Source organism: Heptranchias perlo, chromosome 11 (genome assembly GCF_035084215.1).
Source record: "Heptranchias perlo isolate sHepPer1 chromosome 11, sHepPer1.hap1, whole genome shotgun sequence".
In the NCBI taxonomy this organism is placed as follows: domain Eukaryota; kingdom Metazoa; phylum Chordata; class Chondrichthyes; order Hexanchiformes; family Hexanchidae; genus Heptranchias; species Heptranchias perlo.
Window position 1 is genome coordinate 77,880,624 of NC_090335.1, and position 27,427 is coordinate 77,908,050.

Sequence of the window (27,427 nt, forward strand, 5' to 3'; positions counted from 1 at the left end):
TGCAGCACTCCCTCAGTACTGACCCTCCGACAGTGCAGCGCTCCCTCAGTACTGACCCTCCGACAGTGCAGCACTCCCTCAGCACTGACCCTCTGACAGGGCACCACTCCCTCAGTACTGACCCTCCGACAGTGCAGCACTCCCTCAGTACTGACCCTCTGACAGGGCACCACTCCCTCAGTACTGACCCTCCGACAGTGCAGCGCTCCCTCAGTACTGACCCTCCGACAGTGCAGCACTCCCTCAGTACTGACCCTCCGACAGGGCACCACTCCCTCAGTACTGACCCTCTGACAGGGCACCACTCCCTCAGTACTGACCCTCCGACAGTGCAGCGCTCCCTCAGTACTGACCCTCCGACAGTGCAGCACTCCCTCAGTACTGACCCTCCGACAGTGCGGCACTCCCTCAGTACTGACCCTCCGACAGTGCAGCACTCCCTCAGTACTGACCCTCCGACAGTGCGGCGCTCCCTCAGTACTGACCCTCTGACAGTGCAGCACTCCCTCAGTACTGACCCTCTGACAGGGCACCACTCCCTCAGTACTGACCCTCCGACAGTGCAGCGCTCCCTCAGTACTGACCCTCCGACAGTGCAGCACTCCCTCAGTACTGACCCTCCGACAGTGCAGCATTCCCTCAGTACTGACCCTCCGACAGTGCAGCACTCCCTCAGTACTGACCCTCCGACAGGGCACCACTCCCTCAGTACTGACCCTCCGACAGTGCGGCACTCCCTCAGTACTGACCCTCCGACAGGGCACCACTCCCTCAGTACTGACCCTCCGACAGTGCGGCACTCCCTCAGTACTGACCCTCCGACAGTGCACCACTCCCTCAGTACTGACCCTCCGACAGTGCGGCGCTCCCTCAGTACTGACCCTCCGACAGTGCGGCACTCCCTCAGTACTGACCCTCCGACAGTGCGGCACTCCCTCAGTACTGACCCTCCGACAGTGCTCACTGAGACACTGCCATGAGAGGCTGCCGGAGACACAGTGCTCAAAGGGCCACCTCGGGACCACTTTGTACAACCCATATCTGGATTACACCATGTTGAGCTGTGTTGTAGCTGCTTTGTCTCCTGTACCCTGCTGTGTTTATTAGCCGCTCTTAAGTGGGAATACCACTGTAAATAAGCTTTCAAGCTTAACAGGAGTATCCTGTATAAATATGATAAATAAGCTAAGATATCACAGCTATGCTCGAGTGTACCTGTCCTATGTTCAACCCGACTATCTCCAGGGCATTCCAAAAGTTGACAAGCCCGAAGCTGGATTCTGTCGAGTTTGAGCAGATTGTGTGTACGGAGTATCCTCCAATACTAGGGAGCTATTTTTCATGACGCACTGAATTTGGGTCATAGAGTCACTCCTGGTCCAAGTAGATCTGTGTCAAAGTCTGTCCAACGAGTTACTGACACTCGAGGAACACAATCTCATCTTTTGTTTGGGCACTTCACAACCTTCCGGACTCAATATTGATTTCAGTAACATCAGATCATAACCACTGCTCCTATTTTTCGACAGCAGGTGCTGGTAATGGTTCTGCTGTTGCCCAGTTACAGCTACTCCTGATCAATCTTTTGTTTCTTTACTTGCCTTTACTCCTCCTTGCTCTGCACCATCATCCTTTTTGTCATTTAATCACTCCTGCACCCCCCCCCCGTCCTTTCACAGGCCTTCCCTTTTGTTCTTCCCTCCCCCCTCCCCTTTCCCTGACTCTGTACTTGCTTAAAAACTGTTTAATCTCGAACATCTTCCGGTTCTGATGAAAGGTCATTGCCCTGAAACGTTAACTCTGTTTCTCTCTCCGCAGAGACTGCCTGACCTGCTGAGTGTTTCCAGTATTTTCTGTGTTTATTTTAGTCACTGACCTCTCCAGGAGTTCATCCTCATTCAATAACTGACCAAAGAAGAAGAATCTTTTGCTCTTTTTCCCTCCTTGGCACAATCAGTACTTTAGATTTTCTTCAAATCATACATGACAAACTCAACATTCCCAATGCGCTTTATATGCCCATCAACAGAATTCTTTATTATATTATCTACAGTAATTCTGGAGTCAGAGGTATTCACTGACTTTAATTGTATACTAATAAAATTCACCCTGTGTCTATCATCCATCAGATTGACAGATTTGACTCTGGGAGTTAGATATCTTGATGTCATCCTTTTCCAATTTCAGTTGTTAAAGAAAACATCTATTTTGTCACTAAGCTCTTCTCAACCCTGACTTACAGCAGAGCTCAGAGCCCAGTGTGTGCGATTACTTCTCAATCAATGATGTTCTGGTCGCCTGATACCAACATTAGAGGTTGATTCTCAAGCAGGAGGTCTGGGTTCCAGCCTCAATATAGATCAACATTCACTGGAGCGTTGCCTGTCCTGTTTAAGGCAACTGGGGCATAGGGAGAGGTGGGAATGGGCACCCCATCTCTTCCTGCTCAAGGGTGCTTCCTGGCATCAATCGGGTGGCATTGATGGGACCAATGCAGTGTTCACACCATTCAATCCAATTTGGGCAGTGGAGTTAATGGGGGAGAATTTGGGAGAGGAATATAGGAACAGGAGGAGGCCCTTCAGCCCCTGGAGGCTGTTCTGCCATTCAATTCGATCGTGGCTGATCTGTACCTTAACTCCATCTAGCTGTCTTGGTTCATTACCCTTAATATCCTTACCCAACAAAAATCTATCAATCTCATTTATGAAATTTTCAATTGACCCCCAGCCTCAACAGCTTTTTTGGGGCGAGAGAAAATAGGCAGGACTCTACTCAAAGAACATCAGCAGTATTGAGGGACCTCCTGCTGTGAAAAGACAGGTTCAAATCAGATATGCATATGGAGAAAAGAGAGGTCCCAACACAGGTCACTGGGACCAACCACTAGCTACATTTTGTCAATCCAAAAAAATACCCATTTAAGAACATAAGAACATAAGAAATAGGAGCAGGAGCAGGCCGTAAGGCCGCTCGAGCCTGCTCCGCCATTCAATCAGATCATGGCTGATCTTCGACCTCAACTCCACTTTCCCGCCCGATCCCCATATCCCTTGATTCCCCTTGAGTCCAAAAATCTCTCTCTTTCTCAGTATTGAATATACTCAACGACTCAGCATCCACAGCCCTCTGGGGTAGAGAATTCCAAAGATTCTCAACCCTCTGAGTGAAGAAATTCCTCCTCATCTCAGTCTTAAATGGCCGACCCCTTATCCTGAGATTATGCCCCCTAGTTCTAGACTCTCCAGCCAGGGGAAGCAGCCTCTCAGCATCTACCCTGTCAAGCCCCCTCAGAATCTTATATGTTTCAATGAGATCACCTTTCATTCTTCTAAACTCGAGAGAGTATAGGCCCATTCTACTCAATCTCTCCTCATAGGACAATCCTCTCATCCCAGGAATCAATCTAGTGAACCTTCGTTGCACTGCCTCGAAGGCAAGTATATCCTTCCTTAGATAAGGAGACCAAAACTGTACACAGTACTTCAGGTGAGGGCTCACTAAAGCCCTGTACAATTGCAGTAAGACTTCCTTACTCTTGTACTCCAACCCCTTGCAATAAAGGCCAACATACTATTTGCCTTCCTAATTGCTTGCTGCACCTGCATGTTAACTTCCTATGTTTCATATACAAGGACACCCAAATCTCTCTGAACACCAACATTTAATAGTTTCTCATCATTTAAAAAACATTCTGTTTTTCTATTCTTCCTACCAAAGTGAATAACCTCACATTTCCCCACATTATACTCCATCTGCCATCTTCTTGCCCACTCACTTAACCTGTCTATATCCCTTTGCAGACTCTGTGTCCTCCTCACAATTTACTTTCCCACCTAGCTTTGTATCATCAGCAAACTTGGATACATTACACTCGGTCCCTTCATCTAAGTCATTAATATAGATTGTAAATAGCTGAGGCCCAAGCACTGATCCTTGCGGCACCCCATTAGTTACAGCCTGCCAACCCGAAAATGACCCGTTTATTCCCACTTTCTGTTTTCCATCCATTATCCAATCCTCTATCCCTGCTAATATATTATCCCCAACCCCATGAGCCCTTACCTTGTGTAACAACCTTTCGTGTAGCACCTTATCGAATGCCTTTTGAAAATTCAAATATACTACATCCACTGGTTCCCCTTAATCTACCCTGCTGGTAACACCCTCAAAAAACTCTAATAGATTTGTCAAACATGATTTCCCTTTCATAAAACCATGTTGACTCTGCCTGATCATATCATTTTATTCCTTATGTTCTTATTAAGGGAATCAAGGGATATCAAGGGATCGGGCGGGAAAGTGGAGTTGAGGTAGAAGATCAGCCATGATCTTATTGAATGGCGGAGCAGGCTCGAGGGGCTGAATGGCCTACTCCTGCTCCTATTTCTTATGGTCTTATGATTTTCTAAGTGCCAGTACCACGTTCTTAAAATTGGATTCCGGCATTTTCCTGATGACTTTTCCTGACGATTTACCCCTTCTCTCTGCTTTCTCTCCTTCAGTTATCTCTCCATCCACAGTACCATTTCACCAATGTCTTTATATTTTATCCAACACTTTCTAAACTGCTTTTTGAAAGTGCAAATACATCATATCAACTGCATTCTCTTCATTTGTACATTTGGCAAGTTCCTCAAAGAATTCATTACATCAGTCAAGCACGGCCTGCCCTTTACAAACACATGCTGACTTTCCTTGATTAGCCCATTGCCTTTCTACGTGTTATCCCTTATTATAATCTCTACAATTTTCCTACTCCTGGTGTGAGACTAACTGGTGTTTAATTGCCTGGCCTATCCCTTTCACCTTGTGTAAGTGCTGGAGCTGACACTGAGATACACAAACTGTACCAGACAGGACTGAATGTCAGCTTTTACCTCTCACTTTCACCTGTCCACATTTAAACAAAAAAATTATCATGATCTACTGGCACTGGAGAACTATCGAATCATTTAGGTATAAATTCACAGGTTCTGTGGAAAGGTTAAAAATCCCCAACCTTGTTTTTTTTTGTTTGTTGCGATGCAGAAATGTCACTCCCCTCCTGGAAGGGGAACAGTTGCCTATTTAATCTGAGTCAGCTACCATAAATGACGTGGGTCAGTCCGCAGGCAGATGCAACAGGAGGCGATTGTAGGGACTGAAGCTAAACTGTTTTAATGCGAGATTAGCTGGGCAATCGGTGCAGACAAGCATTTCTTGATGAAAGGGTGCCCAGAAACAAGTGAAAGACTTGCATTTATATAGCGCCTTTCACAACCTCAGGACGTCCCAAAGCGCTTCACAGCCAATGAAGTACTTTTTAAAGTGTAGTCACTGTTGTTATGTAGGAAACGCAGCAAGGTCCCACAAACAGCAATGTGATAAGGACCAGGAAATCTGTTTTAGTGATGTTGGTTGAGGGATAACTATTGGCCAGGACACTGGGGAGAACTCCCCTGCTCTTCCTCAAAATACTGATGTTGGGATCGTTTATGCCCACCTGAGAGGGCAGACAGGGCCTTGGTTTAACGTCACATCCAAAAGTGCAGCACTGGAGTGTCAGTCTGGATTATAGACTCAAGTCCCTGGAGGGCACCTTGAACCTATGACCTTCTGATTCAGAGGCGGGCATGCTACCAACTGAGCCACGGCTAACACCTGAATAATATTCACCTGACTAGTGAATATCAAAAGCCTGCTGATATTTCACGGATGTGTTAGTCTTCCATTGATTCACTTGGTACCCGAGTGGTGCAATTCGGTCACGACACACAGCCATTCTCCTCCTTCAGGGAATTTTCAGACTGGCTCCTTTCTTGGAACAGCCTGTTTTGGCAACTTTGTTATGGTATCACCATGGGAGTGAGTGGGAAAGTTCTCACTGAAGTAGACACACACTCCACTGCAACAAATACAGTGCGGGACATGGATCACGGGCACAGGAGAAATGGTTTCTCATCGTTGGTGATATGATTATCCTCATCTTCAACACTCTGACCTCACCAGAGCCCGCAGGAGATTCAGCTGCTGAGACGTCCTGCTCCTTTCTTTGTTTTTTAGATGTGTGTGTATTTCGGTGCCAGTGAGACAAGAGAAATAAACACTTAATGCTGCAATCTGAATAAAACCAGAAGTTGCTGGAAACACTCAGCAGGCCCGTTGGCATTGGGAAAAGAAAAGACGGAGGTGCTCGAGTGGCTGAGTTGGTACGGTCAATGTACTCGAAATTCGGGAGCATCCATTTTACCCAACCCCCCCCCCCCCCCCCCCCCGCTCCCCATGCAGGGTAATTCCCCCCACGCACAAATGGTGGGTCCAAGGAGCCTTGGATATTGGGCCTCGGACCTCTGACATAGAGACGGCGCTGCAGGAGGGATTAACGCAGGGGCTCGGGCCACAGGTAAGTGATGGGTGGGGGAAGCGATCGGGGGGGCGGGGGGCGTATCAAGAGCGATCGGGCCTCAGGAGCTGAGCAATCGGGGATCGGGGGGCCTGGAGGTCAGAGGTCGGGGATCTCGGGTCTGGGAGCGGTGGTGACCGGGATGGTGATTGTGTTAAGTATTTATCCTTTTTTTTAATGTAGGGTTGGTTTTCCCAGCGCTGCCTCGGGGCAAACCAATGTTGCAGCAGGGACCTGAATCAGGCATTAAACCCCTTATTTGCATACGTAAATGGTCTAATGCCTGGCGTGGGTAAAGGACGGCCTCTTGTTTATCTTTACCCAATATGGCGGGTGGCACATTTCCAGTCGGACGTGTGCACGTGCTTCCTGCCCACCATTTTGGGCCTTTGGAGGCCGCATGGAGCCTGTAAAACGGGTGCCACGCGGCCCAATCTAACACCCAGTGTGTTGTTGACCAGCAGCTGAGTGAATGGTCAGATTACCCGGGAGTATCCTGGAACGGGGCATGATTCTCCCAGCAGCCCGGGAAACCTTTGCCATTCCAATTTCCCCCTGCAGCAGGACGCCTCTCCCCCCACAACGTGCCCTGACGTCACACCAGTCCCCCACCCCACTCCCCATCACAGAGAACCGGCTCCCGCTTAGGGACGACCGGAAATGGGACCGGCTGGTGGGGAAACAGTCAGGAGTCTGAAGTGGGGGAGGGGGGTGTGCGGAGAGAGAGAGAGATACGGAGCGAGGAGAGCGGCAGGTCTGGGTTGGAGGAGGGTGCTCAAGGACCGGGGAGCTCACAGTGGCAGAGTTGGGTGATTGAGGAATGGGGAGGATTGGGGCTCGGGGGGTGGGGGTGGGGGGAAGAGTGGGTGGTGGGACTGGGGTGGTCGGGAGATTGGAGCTCAGGATGGGGGTCAGAATGACAGCGGACTGAGGTTCAGGGGGAAAGGAAGACAGGGTCGAGGGGCTCAGGGGATGGGGGGTCAGGGGGAGTGAGACTGGGGAATGGGGGTTGGGGGATAGGGGTCAGGCGGAGTGATACTGGGGAATGGGGCTGGGGTTGAGGGTTCAGGGGGTGAGAGAGAAATTGGGGAATGGGGGTTAGGGATGAGGGTTCAGGGGGTGAGAGAGAGGCTGGTGACTGGGGGGTCGGGTGACTGGGGCTCGGGTGGGGGAGAGGGAGACTGGTGATTGAGGTGGGCGTAGGGACCAGCAATTCCTGCAGAGCCGGGAGCAGCAGAAGCAGCAACATGGTGAGTGGGGGTGAACCTGAGGGAGAAGCAGCCAGTAAAGGGGCGAGTGAAACCCAGGGACCATACTCTGGGCAAATAGTGAAGGATTGTTCCCATTGGTGGGCGAATAAGGAACAAGGGGATGGAGATGGAGGAATTTCAGGGAAGAAACATGGGGGAAGGGAGGAGGAAAGTTCTTGAACTGTCTATTAGACCGTGGGATACTTCACCACATGTAGCTATTGAGGTAGAGGCTAGAACTTCATTTCAAAGCGAAGAGGATAAATAAGGAGGAATATAAAAAGATCGTTGGGTGGGGGGATGGGATTACAGGAGAGCGCGCCAGGATTGGGGGCTGTCTGTCCTCCTCCTGTGCTGTAATTTCTATAATTCTATGAAAACTTTCCTTTATTGAGTCTGAGCCCAGGGAGTGGTTTAGAAACATTGGTGCTGAGCTGGGTTTAGGATGATGTTTTTTTTCATTTGTTCATGGGATGTGGACGTCGCTGGCAAGGCCGGCATTTATTGCCCATCCCTAATTGCCCCTTGAGAAGGTGGTGGTGAGCCGCCTTCTTGAACCGCTGCAGTCCGTGTGGTGAAGGTTCTCCCACAGTGCTGTTAGGAAGGGAGTTCCAGGATTTTGACCCAGCGACGATGAAGGAACGGCGATATATTTCCAAGTCGGGATGGTGTGTGATTTGGAGGGGAACGTGCAGGTGGTGTTGTTCCCATGCGCCTGCTGCCCTCATCCTTCTAGGCGGATGGTACACACTGCAGCCACAGTGCGCCGGTGGTGAAGGGTGTGAATGTTTAGGGTGGTGAGTCACTCACCGCAGAATACCCAGCCTCTGACCTGCTCTTGCAGCCACAGTATTTATGTGGCTGGTCCAGTTAAGTTTCTGGTCAATGGTGACCCCCAGGATGTTGATGGTGGGGGATTCGGCGATGGTAATGCCGTTGAATGTCAAGGGGAGGTGGTTAGACTCTCTCTTGTTGGAGATGGTCATTGCCTGGCACTTATCTGGCGCGAATGTTACTTGGCACTTATCAGCCCAAGCCTGGATGTTGTCCAGGTCTTGCTGCATGCGGGCTCGGACTGCTTCATTATCTGAGGGGTTGCGAATGGAACTGAACACTCAGCAATCATCAGTGAACATCCCCATTTCTGACCTTATGATGGAGGCAAGGTCATTGATGAAGCAGCTGAAGATGGTTGGGCCGAGGACACTGCCCTGAGGAACTCCTGCAGCAATGTCCTGGGGCTTGAGATGATTGGCCTCCAACAACCACTACCATCTTCCTTTGTGCTCGGTATGTCTCCAGCCACTGGAGAGTTTTCCCCCTGATTCCCAATGACTTCAATTTTATTAGGGCTCCTTGGTGCCACACTCGGTCAAATGCTGCCTTGATGTCAAGGGCAGTCACTCTCACCTCACCTCTGGAATTCAGCTCTTTTGTCCATGTTTGGACCAAGGCTGTAATGAGGTCTGGAACCCAAACTGAGCATCGGTGAGCAGGTTATTGGTGAGTAAGTGCCGCTTGATAGCTCTGTCGACGACACGTTCCGTCACTTTGCTGATGATTGAGAGTAGACTGATGGGGAGGTAATTGGCCGGATTGGATTTGTCCTGCTTTTTGTGGATAGGACATACCTGGGCAATTTTCCACATTGTCGGGTAGATGCCAGTGTTGTAGCTGTACTGGAAGAGTTTGGCGAGAGGCGCGGCTAGTTCTGGAGCACAAGCCTTCAGCACTACAGCCGGGATATTGTCGGGGCCCATAGCCTTTGCTGTATCCAATACACTCAGCCGTTTCTTGATATCACATGGAGTGAATCGAATTGGCTGAAGACTGGCTTCTGTGATGGTGGGGATCTCGGGAGGAGGCCGAGATGGATCATCCACTTGGCACTTGGGGCTGAAGATGATTGCAAACGCTTCAGCCTTGTCTTTTGCACTCACATGCTGGGCTCATTGAGGATGGGGATGTTTACAGAGCCTCCTCCTCCCAGTGAGAAGTGCCCCAAAAATTAACACTATGTGAGAACCTCAGTAACAGGTTAACAGTGTGTGAGAACCCCAGTAACAGGTTAACAGTGTGTGAGAACCCCAGTAACAGATTAACAGTGTGCGAGAACCCCAGTAACAGGTTAACAGTGTGTGAGAACCCCAGTAACAGGTTAACAGTGTGTGAGAACCCCAGTAACAGGTTAACAGTGTGTGAGAACCCCAGTAACAGGTTAACAGTGTGTGAGAACCCCAGTAACAGGTTAACAGTGTGTGAGAACCCCAGTAACAGGTTAACAATGTGAGAGAACCCCAGTAACAGGTTAACAGTGTGTGAGAACCCCAGTAACAGGTTAACAGTGTGTGAGAACCCCAGTAACAGGTTAACAGTGTGTGAGAACCTCATTAACAGATTAACAGTGTGCGAGAACCCCAGTAACAGGTTAACAGTGTGTGAGAACCCCAGTAACAGGTTAACAGTGTGTGAGAACCCCAGTAACAGGTTAACAGTGTGTGAGAACCCCAGTAACAGGTTAACAGTGTGTGAGAACCCCAGTAACAGGTTAACAGTGTGTGAGAACCCCAGTAACAGGTTAACAGTGTGTGAGAACCCCAGTAACAGGTTAACAGTGTGTGAGAACCCCGGTAACAGGTTAACAGTGTGTGAGAACCTCATTAACAGATTAACAGTGTGTGAGAACCCCAGTAACAGGTTAACAGTGTGTGAGAACCCCAGTAACAGGTTAACAATGTGTGAGAACCCCGGTAACAGGTTAACAGTGTGTGAGAACCCCAGTAACAGGTTAACAGCGTGTGAGAACCCCAGTAACAGGTTAACAATGTGTGAGAACCCCAGTAACAGGTTAACAATGTGTGAGAACCCCAGTAACAGGTTAACAGCGTGTGAGAACCCCAGTAACAGGTTAACAGTGTGTGAGAACCCCAGTAACAGGTTAACAATGTGTGAGAACCCCAGTAACAGGTTAACAGCGTGTGAGAACCCCAGTAACAGGTTAACATCGTGTGAGAACCCCAGTAACAGGTTAACAGCGTGTGAGAACCCCAGTAACAGGTTAACAGCGTGTGAGAACCCCAGTAACAGGTTAACAGTGTGTGAGAACCCCAGTAACAGGTTAACAGCGTGTGAGAACCCTAGTAACAGGTTAACAGTGTGTGAGAACCCCAGTAACAGGTTAACAGTGTGTGAGAGCCCCAGTAACAGGTTAACAGTGTGTGAGAACCCCGGTAACAGGTTAACAGTGTGTGAGAACCCCAGTAACAGGTTAACAGTGTGTGAGAGCCCCAGTAACAGGTTAACAGTGTGCGAGAACCCCAGTAACAGGTTAACAATGTGTGAGAACCCCAGTAACAGGTTAACAATGTGTGAGAACCCCAGTAACAGGTTAACAGTGTGTGAGAACCCCAGTAACAGGTTAACAGTGTGTGAGAACCCCAGTAACAGGTTAACAATGTGTGAGAACCCCGGTAACAGGTTAACAGTGTGTGAGAACCCCAGTAACAGGTTAACAGCGTGTGAGAACCCCAGTAACAGGTTAACAATGTGTGAGAACCCCAGTAACAGGTTAACAATGTGTGAGAACCCCAGTAACAGGTTAACAGCGTGTGAGAACCCCAGTAACAGGTTAACAGTGTGTGAGAACCCCAGTAACAGGTTAACAATGTGTGAGAACCCCAGTAACAGGTTAACAGTGTGTGAGAACCCCAGTAACAGGTTAACAGTGTGTGAGAACCCCAGTAACAGGTTAACAGTGTGTGAGAACCCCAGTAACAGGTTAACAGTGTGTGAGAACCTCATTAACAGATTAACAGTGTGCGAGAACCCCAGTAACAGGTTAACAGTGTGTGAGAACCCCAGTAACAGGTTAACAGTGTGTGAGAACCCCAGTAACAGGTTAACAGTGTGTGAGAACCCCAGTAACAGGTTAACAGTGTGTGAGAACCCCAGTAACAGATTAACAGTGTGTGAGAACCCCAGTAACAGGTTAACAGTGTGTGAGAACCCCAGTAACAGGTTAACAATGTGTGAGAACCCCAGTAACAGGTTAACAGTGTGCGAGAGCCCCAGTAACAGATTAACAGTGTGTGAGAACCCCAGTAACAGGTTAACAGTGTGTGAGAACCCCAGTAACAGATTAACAGTGTGTGAGAACCCCAGTAACAGGTTAACAGTGTGTGAGAACCCCAGTAACAGATTAACAGTGTGCGAGAACCCCAGTAACAGGTTAACAGTATGTGAGAACCCCAGTAACAGGTTAACAGTGTGTGAGAACCCCAGTAACAGGTTAACAGTGTGCGAGAACCCCAGTAACAGATTAACAGTGTGTGAGAACCCCAGTAACAGGTTAACAGTGTGTGAGAACCCCAGTAACAGGTTAACAATGTGTGAGAACCCCAATAACAGGTTAACAGTGTGCGAGAGCCCCAGTAACAGGTTAACAGTGTGTGAGAACCCCAGTAACAGGTTAACAGTGTGTGAGAACCCCAGTAACAGATTAACAGTGTGCGAGAACCCCAGTAACAGGTTAACAGTGTGTGAGAACCCCAGTAACAGGTTAACAGTGTGTGAGAACCCCAGTAACAGGTTAACAGTGTGTGAGAACCCCAGTAACAGATTAACAGTGTGCGAGAACCCCAGTAACAGGTTAACAGTGTGTGAGAACCCCAGTAACAGGTTAACAGTGTGTGAGAACCCCAGTAACAGGTTCACAATGTGTGAGAACCCCAGTAACAGGTTAACAATGTGTGAGAACCCCGGTAACAGGTTAACAGCGTGTGAGAACCCCAGTAACAGGTTAACAGCGTGTGAGAACCCCAGTAACAGGTTAACAGAGTGTGAGAACCCCAGTAACAGGTTAACAGCGTGTGAGAACCCCAGTAACAGGTTAACAGCGTGTGAGAACCCCAGTAACAGGTTAACAGCGTGTGAGAACCCCAGTAATAGGTTAACAGCGTGTGAGAACCCCAGTAACAGGTTAACAGTGTGTGAGAACCCCAGTAACAGGTTAACAGTGTGTGAGAACCCCAGTAACAGGTTAACAGTGTGTGAGAACCCCAGTAACAGGTTAACAGTGTGTGAGAACCCCAGTAACAGGTTAACAGTGTGTGAGAACCCCAGTAACAGGTTAACAGTATGTGAGAACCCCAGTAACAGATGTTTTCTCCCTCAGACGCTGACAGATCCAGCTGTTCATTTCCAGCACTTTCTGTTTTTCTTTCTCTCTGCTGTAATTTGTTAAATACTGACTGTGTTTAATAGTTTATCAGAAATAAAAGTAATTAAGGAGATAAATCTGTCTGTCCGTTCCACAGAAGTAATAAAATAATTTATTTTTCAAATTGTCACCTTTCAATAAACAGCCCCTTCTTTCAGGTTGTTTCATTCTTGCTTCCCACGGGATAATTATATTTTCCATATTCCTATATCAATCGAATGTCACATTTAATTTGTTTTCATTAGTTCTGTACTGACCTCTAATCTGGACTGAAGTAAATTGCATTTACCAGTGGGCAATCCAAGCTTATAATTTACCCAACACAAGGCTTCAAAGGGCGTTTTCGGATGAATTGTAATTGAAGGTTAAAGGATTCATGTCAGGAAATGGCTAAACCGTACATTGGAGTATAGATGAGGAACTGTACTGGAGCCTCCGAGTACAGTTCGACTTGCGGAAACAAGTCTTTTTTTTTAAATTTCAGAAACTGGGATCCACGTGTATATTTTGGACGGTCACAGTCCAGTTTTGCCCGCACCACGTTTACAGGAGAATGGACAGGGCCTTTGGTATCCGTCTGTACTGGGAACGATACCCTGTGGGGGTGAGGGAGGGAGTCAAGATAATCTAGTGGTTGGGGTCCCCAGGGTCCTGCTGAGATAGAGAGGGTCTTCCAGACGCAAACATCCTCTCCACATACGAACGTGACAAATTCCCGTGTGATTACTTTAGTAGTCAGCAGCTGGATTTAAGGAGATGCAGGAGGAGGAACATCCTTCGGGCCCCTTTAAGCCATTTCTTCTCCAGTTCTCTACCCCACCAAATGAATCACCTGAGGAATGCTTCTCCTTCCTGCAAAATTAGCGCTGGGAAACTCCCAACTATCTGTGCGACTGTATGACCTTCATTACACGGCCCTGACAGATGACTTTCCCTTGACCGAGTATGTCCCCATGGTCTCAGTAGCTCAGGAGCCTTCATGTTGCATACAGGGGTCCATCATTTCTATCTGCAAGGTCACTATAACCATCAACCCCAATTCTTCCTCTGGCTTTGATTTAAAAAAAATTGAATTTGCCTTGTTTTTAAAAAGAAAACATCAGTAACCTGAGACCAAAATTGAAACCACTGAGGCCTCACAAAACCAGGAGCGCTGAGCCCCTGCCTCAGGTATCTGTGTACCGGCTCTGGGACTAAAGGTTATGAGTTCCTGGCCCAGTGGATCGGGGAAGTGAGGCCTCATGAGGAAAGACTTTAAAATGCAATTTCAGCCCAGTATTGGAAAGGGTTAAACCACAACAATTGGCATTTCTACAGAACCTTTAACGTAGTAAAACGTCCCAAGGTGCTTCACAGGAGCGATTTTCAGACAAAAGTTGACATCGAGCCACATAAGGAGATATTAGGACAGCTAAGAGGTAGGTTTTAAGGAGCGTCTTAAAGGAGGAGAGAGAGGTGGGGGGGTGTGGGGTTTAGGGAGGGAATTCCAGAGCTTGGGGCCGAGGCAGCTGAAGGCATGGCCGCCAACAGTGGAGTGATTAAAATCGGGGATGCGCAAGAGGCTAGAATTGGAGGAGCGCAGAGATCTCGGAGGGTTGTAGGACTGGAGGAGGTTAGGGAGGGGCGAGACCATGGAGGGATTTGAAAACAAGGATGAGAACAGCCAGGTTTATTGACAGTAAAAGTGGCCATGAAGCTGTCGGATTGTCGCAAAAATCAAACTGTTTCTCTGATGTCCTTGAGGGAAGGAAACTTGCTGTCCTTACTCGGTCTGGGCCGATATGTGACTCCAGTATACGGATGGCACTGGTTCAAGAAGAAGGCTCACCACCACCTTCTACTATGGATGGGCAACAAATGTGGTTTTGCCCACATCCCGAGAATGAATTAAAAATAGTCCCACATCAGCATGGTTGCCTCTTAACTGCTCTCTGAAGTGACCTAGTAAGGCACTCAGTTGTATCATAAGGATGGGCAATAAATGTCGGCCTTGCCAGTGATGCTCACATCCCAAGAATTAATAATAAAAAAACAAGTACTCTCTGTTTTCAATTTTTTAACCATGTTCTCACCCTGCCCTTTGTTCACCCGGGCCTTTGTTACCTTTAGACTTGACTATTCCAATGGTCTCCTGGCCGGCCTCCCATCTTCCACCCTCCATAAACTTGAGCTCATCCAAAACTCTGCTGCCCGTATCCTAACTCGCACCAAGTCCCGTTCACCCATCACCCCCTGCGTTCACTGACCTACATCGGCTCCCGGTCCGGGAACGCCTCGATTTTAAAATTCTCATCCATGTTTTCAAATCCCTCCATGACCTCGCCCCTCCCTATCTCTGTAACCCCCTCCAGCCCCACAACCCTCTGAGATCTCTGCGCTCCTCCAATTCTGGCCTCTTGCGCATCCCCGATTTTAATCGCTCCACCATTGGCGGCCGTGCATTCAGCTGCCTAGGCCCTAAGCTCTGGAATTCCCTTCTTAAACCTCTCCCCCTCTCCACCTCTCTCTGCTCCTTTAAGATGCTCCTTAAAACCTACCTCTTTGACCAAGCTTTTGGTCACCTGTCCTGAAATCTCCTTATGTGGCTCGGTGTCAAATTTTGTTTGATAATCGCTCCTGTGAAGCGCCTTGGGACGTTTTACTACATTAAAGGCGTGAAATAAATGCAAGTTGTTTTGTTATTTGTTCTACCTGCGATTCATGTGGCTCTTAGTTTAGTTCAGAGTCTTTCATGTGGAACTTTGTGAAATGCTTTCTGAAAATCCAAAACAAGGGTGAGAATCAGCTTCAGTATGAAAGTATTAAAAAATGGTGGGGGGAAGGGAAGAATGACTTTTTTCTGATTAAAGTACATTCTCCCAGTGAACAGGCTCCAAGGTAAGAATTACTCTCACTATTAGACAAGCTGCAGTGTCCAGAATTCTCTGCAGCCATGGTGTAAAGTATTACTGGAGGGGCTGGCTGTGGGTTTGAGGTGCTCAGTTCAGATCCAAGCCATGGGGGGTGTTGAGTGGAGACTGCAGCCTCAGTCAGCTGGAGACGCGGAGAGCAAATCAGAGCAGAGAATTATCCCCATGCCTCAGAGGCTCAGAGCAGGCCACGGACCCACCCTCCGGACCCCAGCAGTCAGGTCAGCCAGGGAGAACGAGGGAAATCCACAGCACAGGAGTAAGCCATTCAACCCACTGTGTGTGTGTCGGATCTTTACTGGAGAATGAGGCGCTTAAAATTACAACAAAGGATAAACCGAGTCTCACGGAAATAAAGCAAATATGAAATGAACCTGGGGAGCACTTGCGTTGGTTTCAAATCAGTATGTTGCTGTTGAAATCCACGATGCCTGATTGGTCAGGCCCTGTGCTGGCATCTACCTGACTAGGAGACATAACCTTATAATTAGAGCCAGGCCGTTCAGGGGTGATGTCAGGAAGCACTTCTTCACACAAAGGGGAGTGGAAATCTGGAACTCTCTCCCCCCAAAAAGCTGTTGAGGCTGGGGGTCAATTGAAAATTCCAAAACTGAGATCGATGGATTTTTATCAGGCAAGGTTATTAAGGATTACAGAACCAAGACGGGTAGATGGAGTTATGAGATAGGTCAACAACAAGGAAGAACATAAGAAATAGGAGCAGGAGTAGGCCATTTGGCCCCTCGAGCCTGCTCCACCATTCAATCAGATCATGGCTGATCTTCCCGCCCGATCCCCATATCCCTTGATTCCCCTAGAGTCCATGATCTAACTGAGTGGTTGAACAGGCTCGAGGGGCTGAATGGCCTACTCCTGTTTCTATGTTCCTGTGACCAGGAAAGAACTGATGCTTCTTTAATAAACCGCATTAGCGACATCTCAACTCAAATTGAACACAGTGCCTGGTACTTCTGTCACTTGTTTGATGATCCTGTTTCTGGCGGTGCTCGGGTTTCATCCTTTCTTTTTGCTCAAGCCAAACCTTCAGCGTGTGACTGAGGGAAACTCAAAACCCGAAAGGTACCCAGAGGCTGGGATCAGCAGGGGCTCCAGATGTGGGCCTTTGATTCTCCAGCGTCTGTTTGGAGCTTTTGAAACATCAACACAAGATCAGCGTAAAAAAAAATTCTCCTCATCTCCCCTCTGGTTCTTTTGCCAATTACCTTAAATCTGTGTCCTGTGGTTACCGACCCTCCTGCCACTGGAAACAGTTTCTCCTTATTTACTCTATCAAAACCCCTCATAAGGGGGAGATTTAATAGAGGTGTTCAAAATTATGAGGGGTTTTGATAGAGTAAATGAGGAGAAATTTTTTACACAGTGAGTCGTAATGATCTGGAATTCACTGCCTGAAAGGGCGGTGGAAGCAGATTCAATAATAACTTTCAAAAGGGAATTGGATAAATACTTGAAGGGGAGAAATTTGCAGGGTTATGGGGAAAGAGCAGAGGGGCATGGGACTAATTGGATAGCTTTTTCAAAGGCCCGGCAGGGGCATGACGGGCTGAATGGCCTCCTTCTGTGCTGTATGATTCTATGTCAAATGTTCATGAGACTCGTTATAAGGTGCTGCATAAATGCAGGTATTTTTTCTCCATTTATTTTCTTTTCCGATTCAATGATTCGAGGAGTGAGAGTTTCCAAATAGATCAAATAATTTCCCTGTTCATGTTTGCCGATGAACAGTTGCCTTAAAGCAAACTTCCCATTCTTCTAAACAGGCCAGAAAAGAGAAGACTGAGGGGTGACCTGATGGAGGTCTTTAAGATTATGAAAGGGTTTGACAGGGAGCAGAGAAGATGTTTCCACTTGCAGGGGGAGTCCAGAACTAATGGCCATAAATATAAGATAATGGCTAATAAATCCAACAGGGAATTCAGGAGAAATTCTTTGCCCAGAGAGTGGTGAGAATGTGGAACTCGCTACCATAAGGAGTTGAGGTGAATAGTGTAGATGCATTTCAGGGGAAGCTGGATAAACACATGAGGGAGAAAGGAATAGAAGGATGTGGGGATAGGGTGAGATGAAGTAGGGAGGGAGGAGGCTCGTGTGGAGCATAAACACCAGAATAAACCTGTTGGCCCGATTGGCCTGTTTCTGTGCTGTACATTCGATGTCATTCTCTGTAATACTCACCCAGCACTATGAGAAAGGCCTTGGCGGTCTTCACAGGCATGGTGAACAGGGAACACGTATACTGCCCTTCATCTGACAGTGAGACGTCACTGATGTTGATGCTAAGTTCGTGCCACGAAGATCGAACCAGCTCAATCCGGTTATCCCTCAGGGCTGAAAGGAATATAGAAGAGTAAGTGGTTCTGTATCAGCAACATCCGAGCACACTCACTGTTTATGCAAATTAATGTTAATATTAACGATTAATAAGGATTCTACTTTGCCCAAATTACTGAGGAGTTTGACCTTCTCGTACACCGTCAGTTTGTAACTCAGATTTGGAAATTAATTTCCATGCTCACACCACCAGATATTCTCACAGAATCACTGGAGCCCAAACTGCTGAAAGATATTCTCGCTCTCTGGTGGCAAGCAGGCAGAGCTGATTAAAATTGATCACGAATCCAGAAGTTGCTGGTATCACAATTAAGCAGTTGCTGCTGGTGGAATAAGAGTGACGACTCTCAATCCTTCAACTAACCGACGACACATTCAGCTCGTGACAGAAACGTCAACCTCTGCTGTTCTTTTCATTTGTTTAAAAACTTTTCCCCTTTCAGGCACTTGGAGTCAGTATCGAGCATTTCCAAACGAGGACACTTGCCCCAGGTTGGAGCGAATCCACTTTGTTGGACAGTCCGACCAGTGTTGTCCAATAGAAATCGCCGACTGGCCACAGGTGAGGCTCCGGCGACACCGTTTTAGCCACTAAATCCAATCGGGAATTCAGGAGAAACTTCTTCACCCAGAGAGTGGTGAGAATGTGGAACTCGCTACCTCAAGGAGTAGTTGAGGTGAATAGTGTAGATACATATAAGGGGAAGCTCGATAAGCACATGAGGGAGAAAGGAATAGAAGGATGTGGTGATTGGGTGACTTGAAGTAGGGAGGGAGGAGGCTCATGTGGAGCATAAACATCGGCATAGACTAGTTGGGCCGAATGGCCTGTTTCTGTACTTTCTATGTAATTCGATGTAACATGCACTAATTTTAGTAAAAGACACCTTACAAAAATAGGGGTAAATGGACTTCACGTGTCTATTTGCTTAACAAACATCTCCCACCATTCAGTAACCAAGGAAGTGAAGCACTCACACACTCCACTTTTCCGATTACCATTTTATAAACAAATGCACAAAAAGGTTGAAGCTCACATGCAGACCGTGCGCCGATAACTACTGAGATCACACGCCCAATGACAGTGTCTATTACTCATTTTTTATTCACTAACCAGAAATTCAAGTGTGTGAGTGCTACCCACATCTGGATTTCCAATTAGCCACAGGGGAGTGTTTGATGGGACAGTGTAGAGGGAGCTTTACTCTGTATCTAACCCGTGCTGTACCTGCCCTGGGAGTGTTTGATGGGACAGTGTAGAGGGAGCTTTACTCTGTATCTAACCCTGTACCTGCCCTGGGAGTGTTTGATGGGACAGTGTAGAGGGAGCTTTACTCTGTATCTAACCCGTGCTGTACCTGCCCTGGGAGTGTTTGATGGGACAGTGTAGAGGGAGCTTTACTCTGTATCTAACCCTGTACCTGCCCTGGGAGTGTTTGATGGGACAGTGTAGAGGGAGCTTTACTCTGTATCTAACCAAGGTGTACCTGCCCTGGGAGTGTTTGGTGGGACAGTGTAGAGGGAGCTTTACTCTGTATCTAACCCATGCTGTACCTGCCCTGGGAGTGTTTGGTGGGACAGTGTAGAGGGAGCTTTACTCTGTATCTAACCCGTGCTGTACCTGCCCTGGGAGTGTTTGATGGGACAGTGTAGAGGGAGCTTTACTCTGTATCTAACCCGTGCTGTACCTGCCCTGGGAGTGTTTGATGGGTCAGTGTAGAGGGAGCTTTACTCTGTATCTAACCCGTGCTGTACCTGCCCTGGGAGTGTTTGATGGGACAGTGTAGAGGGAGCTTTACTCTGTATCTAACCCATGCTGTACCTGCCCTGGGAGTGTTTGATGGGTCAGTGTAGAGGGAGCTTTACTCTGTATCAAACCCATGCTGTACCTGCCCTGGGAGTGTTTGATGGGACAGTGTAGAGGGAGCTTTACTCTGTATCTAACCCATGCTGTACCTGCCCTGGGAGTGTTTGATGGGACAGTGTAGAGGGAGCTTTACTCTGTATCTAACCCGTGCTGTACCTGCCCTGGGAGTGATTGATGGGACAGTGTAGAGGGAGCTTTACTCTGTATCTAACCCGTGCTGTACCTGCCCTGGGAGTGTTTGATGGGACAGTGTAGAGGGAGCTTTACTCTGTATCTAACCCTGTACCTGCCCTGGGAGTGTTTGATGGGACAGTGTAGAGGGAGCTTTACTCTGTATCTAACCAAGGTGTACCTGCCCTGGGAGTGTTTGGTGGGACAGTGTAGAGGGAGCTTTACTCTGTATCTAACCCATGCTGTACCTGCCCTGGGAGTGTTTGGTGGGACAGTGTAGAGGGAGCTTTACTCTGTATCTAACCCGTGCTGTACCTGCCCTGGGAGTGTTTGATGGGACAGTGTAGAGGGAGCTTTACTCTGTATCAAACCCGTGCTGTACCTGCCCTGGGAGTGTTTGATGGGACAGTGTAGAGGGAGCTTTACTCTGTATCTAACCCGTGCTGTACCTGCCCTGGGAGTGTTTGCTGGGACAGTGTAGAGGGAGCTTTACTCTGTATCTAACCTGTGCTGTACCTGCCCTGGGAGTGTTTGATGGGACAGTGTAGAGGGAGCTTTACTCTGTATCTAACCCGTGCTGTACCTGCCCTGGGAGTGTTTGATGGGACAGTGTAGAGGGAGCTTTACTCTGTATCTAACCCGTGCTGTACCTGCCCTGGGAGTGTTTGATGGGACAGTGTAGAGGGAGCTTTACTCTGTATCTAACCCATGCTGTACCTGCCCTGGGAGTGTTTGATGGGACAGTGTAGAGGGAGCTTTACTCTGTATCTAACCCGTGCTGTACCTGCCCTGGGAGTGTTTGCTGGGACAGTGTAGAGGGAGCTTTACTCTGTATCTAACCCTGTACCTGCCCTGGGAGTGTTTGATGGGACAGTGTAGAGGGAGCTTTACTCTGTATCTAACCCGTGCTGTACCTGCCCTGGGAGTGTTTGATGGGACAGTGTGGAGGGAGCTTTACTCTGTATCTAACCCTGTACCTGCCCTGGGAGTGTTTGATGGGACAGTGTAGAGGGAGCTTTACTCTGTATCTAACCCTGTACCTGCCCTCGGAGTGTTTGATGGGACAGTGTAGAGGGAGCTTTACTGTGTATCCGTGCTGTACCTGCCCTGGGAGTGTTTGATGGGACAGTGTAGAGGGAGCTTTACTCTGTGTCTAACCCGTGCTGTACCTGCCCTGGGAGTGTTTGATGGGACAGTGTAGAGGGAGCTTTACTCTGTATCTAACCCGTGCTGTACCTGCCCTGGGAGTGTTTGATGGGACAGTGTAGAGGGAGCTTTACTCTGTATCTAACCCTGTACCTGCCCTGGGAGTGTTTGATGGGACAGTGTAGAGGGAGCTTTACTCTGTATCTAACCCTGTACCTGCCCTCGGAGTGTTTGATGGGACAGTGTAGAGGGAGCTTTACTGTGTATCCGTGCTGTACCTGCCCTGGGAGTGTTTGATGGGACAGTGTAGAGGGAGCTTTACTCTGTGTCTAACCCGTGCTGTACCTGCCCTGGGAGTGTTTGATGGGACAGTGTAGAGGGAGCTTTACTCTGTATCTAACCCGTGCTGTACCTGCCCTGGGAGTGTTTGATGGGACAGTGTAGAGGGAGCTTTACTCTGTATCTAACCCTGTACCTGCCCTGGGAGTGTTTGATGGGACAGTGTAGAGGGAGCTTTACTCTGTATCTAACCCGTGCTGTAACTGTCCTGGGAGTGTTTGATGGGACAGTGTAGAGGGAGCTTTACTCTGTATCTAACCCGTGCTGTACCTGCCCTGGGAGTGTTTGCTGGGACAGTGTAGAGGGAGCTTTACTCTGTATCTAACCCGTGCTGTACCTGCCCTGGGAGTGTTTGCTGGGACAGTGTAGAGGGAGCTTTACTCTGTATCTAACCCGTGCTGTACCTGCCCTGGGAGTGTTTGCTGGGACAGTGTAGAGGGAGCTTTACTCTGTATCTAACCCTGTACCTGCCCTCGGAGTGTTTGATGGGACAGTGTAGAGGGAGCTTTACTCTGTATCTAACCCTGTACCTGCCCTGGGAGTGTTTGATGGGACAGTGTAGAGGGAGCTTTACTCTGTATCTAACCTTGTACCTGCCCTCGGAGAGTTTGATGCTGGGGAAACACTCCATTCCTCCCAATAACCATAATTGAAGAACTGATGGTTTCACTCCGGTTGCTGAATTAATGAGATTGAGCAGAATAAAAGCAACCGTGAAACCAGCAATGAAAATGCTGAAAACCTTCTTGAAGAAAAGATTAAACAGTCAGCATGGAAAAAATGAGCTTAGGAAATATTAAAGATTGTTCAGCATTCTGCTGACAAATTAAAAACAAGAAAATTCATTTGAAATTAATCTTTAACACCTCTCTCATCTCAGGGTAAAGGCAGTTTAAAAGTGTTTCAGGGTTTAGTCTTTGATTAACATCGCTGGAGACAGAATGGATCACCACTTAAAAAATGCATCAGCAGCTCCTCTGCAATATTGAAGAGATTCTCCTTTTAAAAGTACACATTTCCATTCAAATTGTGTCTTTGACAAGTTCCCTTTGGTATGGAAATGCCCCTCGTGTTCAAACATCTACTTTTCTACAATTGCTCTGTTGCTGTGAGTCGAGTGCTCCTTGGGCTGAGGGACTGCAGCTCGCGATTGGACATTATTCTCGGTAGGTAGACGGGAAAGTAGGGTTGAGGTCGCAATCGGATCAGCCGTGATCTTATCAAATGGCAGAGCAGGCTCGAGGGGCCGAATGGCCTACTCCTGCTCTTAATTCGTATGTTCGTGTGTACCCGGGTGCAGTACTGGAAGGTGAGGCACAGCAGTGACGCCTCAGCTCAGGAGGGCAGTGCCTGCCCACTGTAAACCACTGCACCATTCTCCACTTCCCGCACCAGTCCTCAGCCTGTGAGATGGTCCAATTAACACTGGATTTTCAGCAATCTCGGGCTGTAGGATTCTGTCCAAAGGGAACTTGCTTGTCATGGCTCAAGCTCATTTTCGGCTGGCAGTGGGAAAGGTGTGTCCAATCTGTCTGAAGTGGGTTCTCAGCTGGGCCCTGGAGGTGAGAGGACAAAGCTTCAAACCTGCTACATCACTCAGTAACGTCAGGCGTTGTGAATTATTGAGGACCTCATATTGTGAGCTGACAGGCCTTGAACGCACAGCCCTCAGGAGCAGAGCCAGGCTCCTCAAATTCATCACAGAAAGGCTTCTGTATATCAGGAGCTGGCCGTGGGGCTGAACGAGGAATGTTTGTATAGAGAACGCAGGCTAGACAGGAATTTCTTTCCCCCCTCCTCTCCTCTCCTGCTCGCGCTGACTCGTTACCGGCCGATTGTTCCCTTCCTGTCCACCCGTGGTCACTGTGACATAAAGGGGGCTCTGGAGGCAGTGTCGGGGAGAGAGTGCCAGGCCTGGTCCCAGTGTCAGAGGGATGGGCTGTGAGGAACAAATTCAGCCTCAGAAAGGATCATCTCCGAGGGGTCCTTGTGGAGATCAACAACAACAACTTGCATTTATACAGTGCCTTTAACGGAGTAAAACGTCTCAAGGCACTTCACAGGAGTGAAATCAGACAAAATATGACACCGGGCCACATGAGGAGATATTAGGACAGGTGACCAAAAGCTTGGTCAAAGAGGTAGGTTTTAAGGAGCGTCTTAAAGGAGGAGAGAGAGGTAGAGGGGGAGGGTTTAGGGAGAGAATTCCAGAGCTTAGGGCCTAGGCAGCTGAAGGCACGGCCGCCAATGGCGGAGCGATTAAAATCAGGGATGTGCAAGGGGCCAGAATTGGAGGAGCGCAGAGATCTCGGAGGGTTGTAGGGGCTGGAGGAGGTTACAGAGATAGGGAGGGGCGAGGCCATGGATAGATTTGAAAACAAGGATGGGAATTTTAAAATCGAGGCGTTCCCGGACCGGGGTAAGTTACTTAACGGGATAGAGACACTAAAGATGGAAGAATGCTTTCAGATACACCAGGGCACGGGGTCAGGGGGTGAAGGGCAAGTTCAGAACAGATGTCAGGGTGTATTTCCTCACACATAGTGGGTGAAGTGCTGGAATGGAGTTACCAGGAAGGGGGGGAGGGGCAGGGCATCTGAGCTCAATTAACGAACAGCTGGGGGCTGTGATGGGGGGAGGGCAGGGTGAGTTGAATGAGCTATAAGGCTTTCTTAATCTGAATCTGTCTTGTTCAGACGCTCCTCCAATTCCGGCCTCTTGTCCATCCCCAATTTTAATCGCTCCACCATTGGCGGCCGTGCCTTCAGCTGCCTAGGTCCTAAGCTCTGGAATTCCCTCCCTAAACCTCTCCGTCTCTCCACCTTTCTCTCCTCCTTTGAGACGCTCCTTAAAACCTACCTCTTTGACCAAGCTTTTGGTCACCTGTCCTAATATCTCCTCAAGTGGCTCGGTGTCAAATTTTGTCTGATAATCGCTCCTGTGAAGCGCCCTGGGACGTTTTACGACATTAAATCGAAGTTGTTGTGATTGTTCGTCTGTGAGCTGAAACAGCGAGTGTTGGTGTGTTTAATCTGTCGGGTGGGGGCATCGCACCTGGGCACGATCCAGAAACAAACACTTTCCAACAAGGAGTCAGCGGTGATCAGGGAGGGAAGCCGAGGCTGATTACTCCCCCACCCCTAATTTAGGGTCCTGAGGTAAATTCTAGGGCCCTTATTGTTTCTGTGAATGAGATCAACCAACTCAACACAGACCAGGGTTTGAACTTGGCACCATCCTGGGCTCAGCCACCCACCGGATTGACCACCTGGACCATCGTGCCGGCCAGCAGACTCTTTCTGGGGACCTTATTTGGGCTAAAACTAACTTCAGCTCTTTTTCAGAAATTGTGATTAGCGACAGTTACTGCTTCTGAACAGAGAGCAATTAACTCCCAGGTTCCTCTTAATCCTGAGCCCAACAATTAAGCTAATTTGCACATGTAAATTGCATCTCTTTATGATACCTAAGCTCCCAAGACTGAAGAATAAAATATTGAGAATAATTAGAATCCCTGTTTTCAAGGTTCCTGAGGACACAAACAGTTGATGGGGTGAGGCGCTGCTCTGGTGACGCTGATGCCATCTGCTTGCCCATTGTGCTGCCAACCCTCAAACAAAGAGAAAGTAGAAAAGCTTCATCTAATCTGCAGATAGCTGGAGTTACTGAGCAGCTCGACGATTTGACAAGTGTTCCTCGAGGCGCTGAGCCGTGCTCGCTGCTCCTCGATCATTGTGCTGATGGAGAGCGGACCTTCTGCGGAGTTGTGCAACGGAGCCTGCGAGGGATTCCCGACTGAAATTGGAAGCATTTATATCGGGGAGGAGATCAACCGAGAAAGATTTGCAAGCGGGTATGTAGCAGGAGGCATATGTCGAGCGCAGCGTCAGTGAAGTTATCCCACAGCTGCTAGACACAACGACAACAGCAGCCTGCATTTATATAGCCCAGGAGAGGCTGCCTTGTTGAAGCAGCTAAACAAATCCTCATCCTGCCGAACAAACAGCTCCATGACCTCTGATATTGCTCGCTACAACTTTAACTGTTTCATCAGTTCCAATTTTTCTCAGAATCATACAGCACAGGAGGAGGCCATTCGGCCCATCGTGCCTGTGCCGGCTCTTTGAAAGAGCTGTCCAATTAGTTCCACTCCCCTTGCTCTTTCCCCATGGCTCTGTATATTTTTCCCCTTCAAGTCTTTATCCAATTCCCTTTTGAAAGTTATTATTGAATCTGCTTCCACCGCCCTTTCAGGCAGCCCATTCCAGATCAGAACAACTCGCTGCGTGAAAAACATTTCTCCTCATCTCCCCTCTGGTTCTTTTGACAATTATCTTAAATCTGTGTCCTCTGGTTACCGACCCTCCTGCCACTGGAAACAGTTTCTCCTTATTTACCCTATTGAAGCCCTTTATAATTTTGAACACCTCTATTAAATCTCCCTTTAACCTTCTCTGTTTTAAGGAGAACAATCCCAGCTTCTCCAGTCTCTCCACATAACTGAAGTCCCTCATCCCTGGCACCATTCTAGTAAATCTCTTCTGCTCTCTCCAAGGCCTTGACATCCCTTCTAGAGTGTGATGCCCAGAACTGAACACAATACTCCAGCTGAGGCCGAACCAGTGTTTTATAAAGGTTTAGCATAACCTCCTTGCTTTTGCACTCTCTGCCTCGATTAATAACGCCATACAGGAGAAGGAAGACGCAGGGTCGACTCCTGATCTGTCGTGAGTCAAGTAATGTTCACGGGAGTGGTGACAGGGACATTACAGTGCACTTGGGATAGGGAGGGGAAGGTCAGTCAGGGTTCCTGCTTCTAATCCCCGCCCAGTGGCCCCTTCTGTACAATGTGTGTGGGCGTCGGGTGGGAACAGGATCAGGATCAGATATTACATAGAATTATATAGCGTGTACAGCACAGAAACAGGCCGTTCGGCCCAACTGGTCCATGCCGGTGTTTATGCTCCACACGAGCCTCCCTCCCTCACTTCATCTCACCCTGTCAGCATACCCTTCTATTCCTTTCCCCCTCCTGTGTTTATCGAGCTTCCCCTTAAATGTATCTATACTATTCGCCTCAGCTACTCCTTGTGGTAGTGAGTTCCACATTCTCACCACTCTCTGGGTAAAGAAGTTTCTCCTGAATTCCCCATTGGATTTATTAGTGACTATCTTATATTTATGGCTCCAAGTTCTGGTCTCCCCCAAAAGTGGAAATATTTTCTCTACATCTACCCTATCAAACCCTTTCATTATCTTAAAGACCTCCATCAGGTCACCCCTCAGTCTTCTCTTTTCTAGAGAAAAGAGCCCCAGCCTGTTCAATCTTTCCTGATAGGTATAACCTCTCAGTTCTGGTATCATACTAGTAAATCTTTTTTGCACCCTCTCCAGTGCCTCTATATCCTTTTTATAATATTGGGACCAGAACTGTTCACAGTACTCCAAGTGTGGTCTAACCAAGGTTCTATACGAGTTTAATATAACTTCTCTGCGATGCCCTCCAGTGTGGAATAGCCCGCTGGCATTCACTGATGTAGAATGGTCACTCGGGTGAGGTGGTGCTGGAGGACCCAGCACCCATCGAGCCTGCAGCGCCAGAGAGAGCCAGCACCTCCGGGAGACGAGGGGCCACAAACCGGGAGGAAAATAATCAAATGGCTGGACAGAACTCGAGAGCGACACAAGGGTTTCCAGTCTGTGAGCTCCAGCTTCACCTTTCAAACTAAGTGCTCGCACAATGACATCTCATCAAACCTTACTGATAGCTGCAACGTCATCTCTTCTTAA

At 48.3% G+C, this 27,427-nt stretch overlaps 1 protein-coding gene across 1 annotated transcript in view; it reads right to left on the reverse strand.

The window, feature by feature from the left end:
* The window catches only part of LOC137326868 (cell adhesion molecule 2-like), a 386,985-nt gene that overhangs the window by 319,146 nt on the left and 40,412 nt on the right, over nucleotides 1-27,427 (reverse strand). Inside the window, exon 3 of the mRNA XM_067992251.1 lies at nucleotides 17,959-18,111. Coding sequence (XP_067848352.1) covers nucleotides 17,959-18,111 — 153 coding nt within the window. The remainder of the gene's footprint in view (nucleotides 1-17,958; nucleotides 18,112-27,427) is intronic.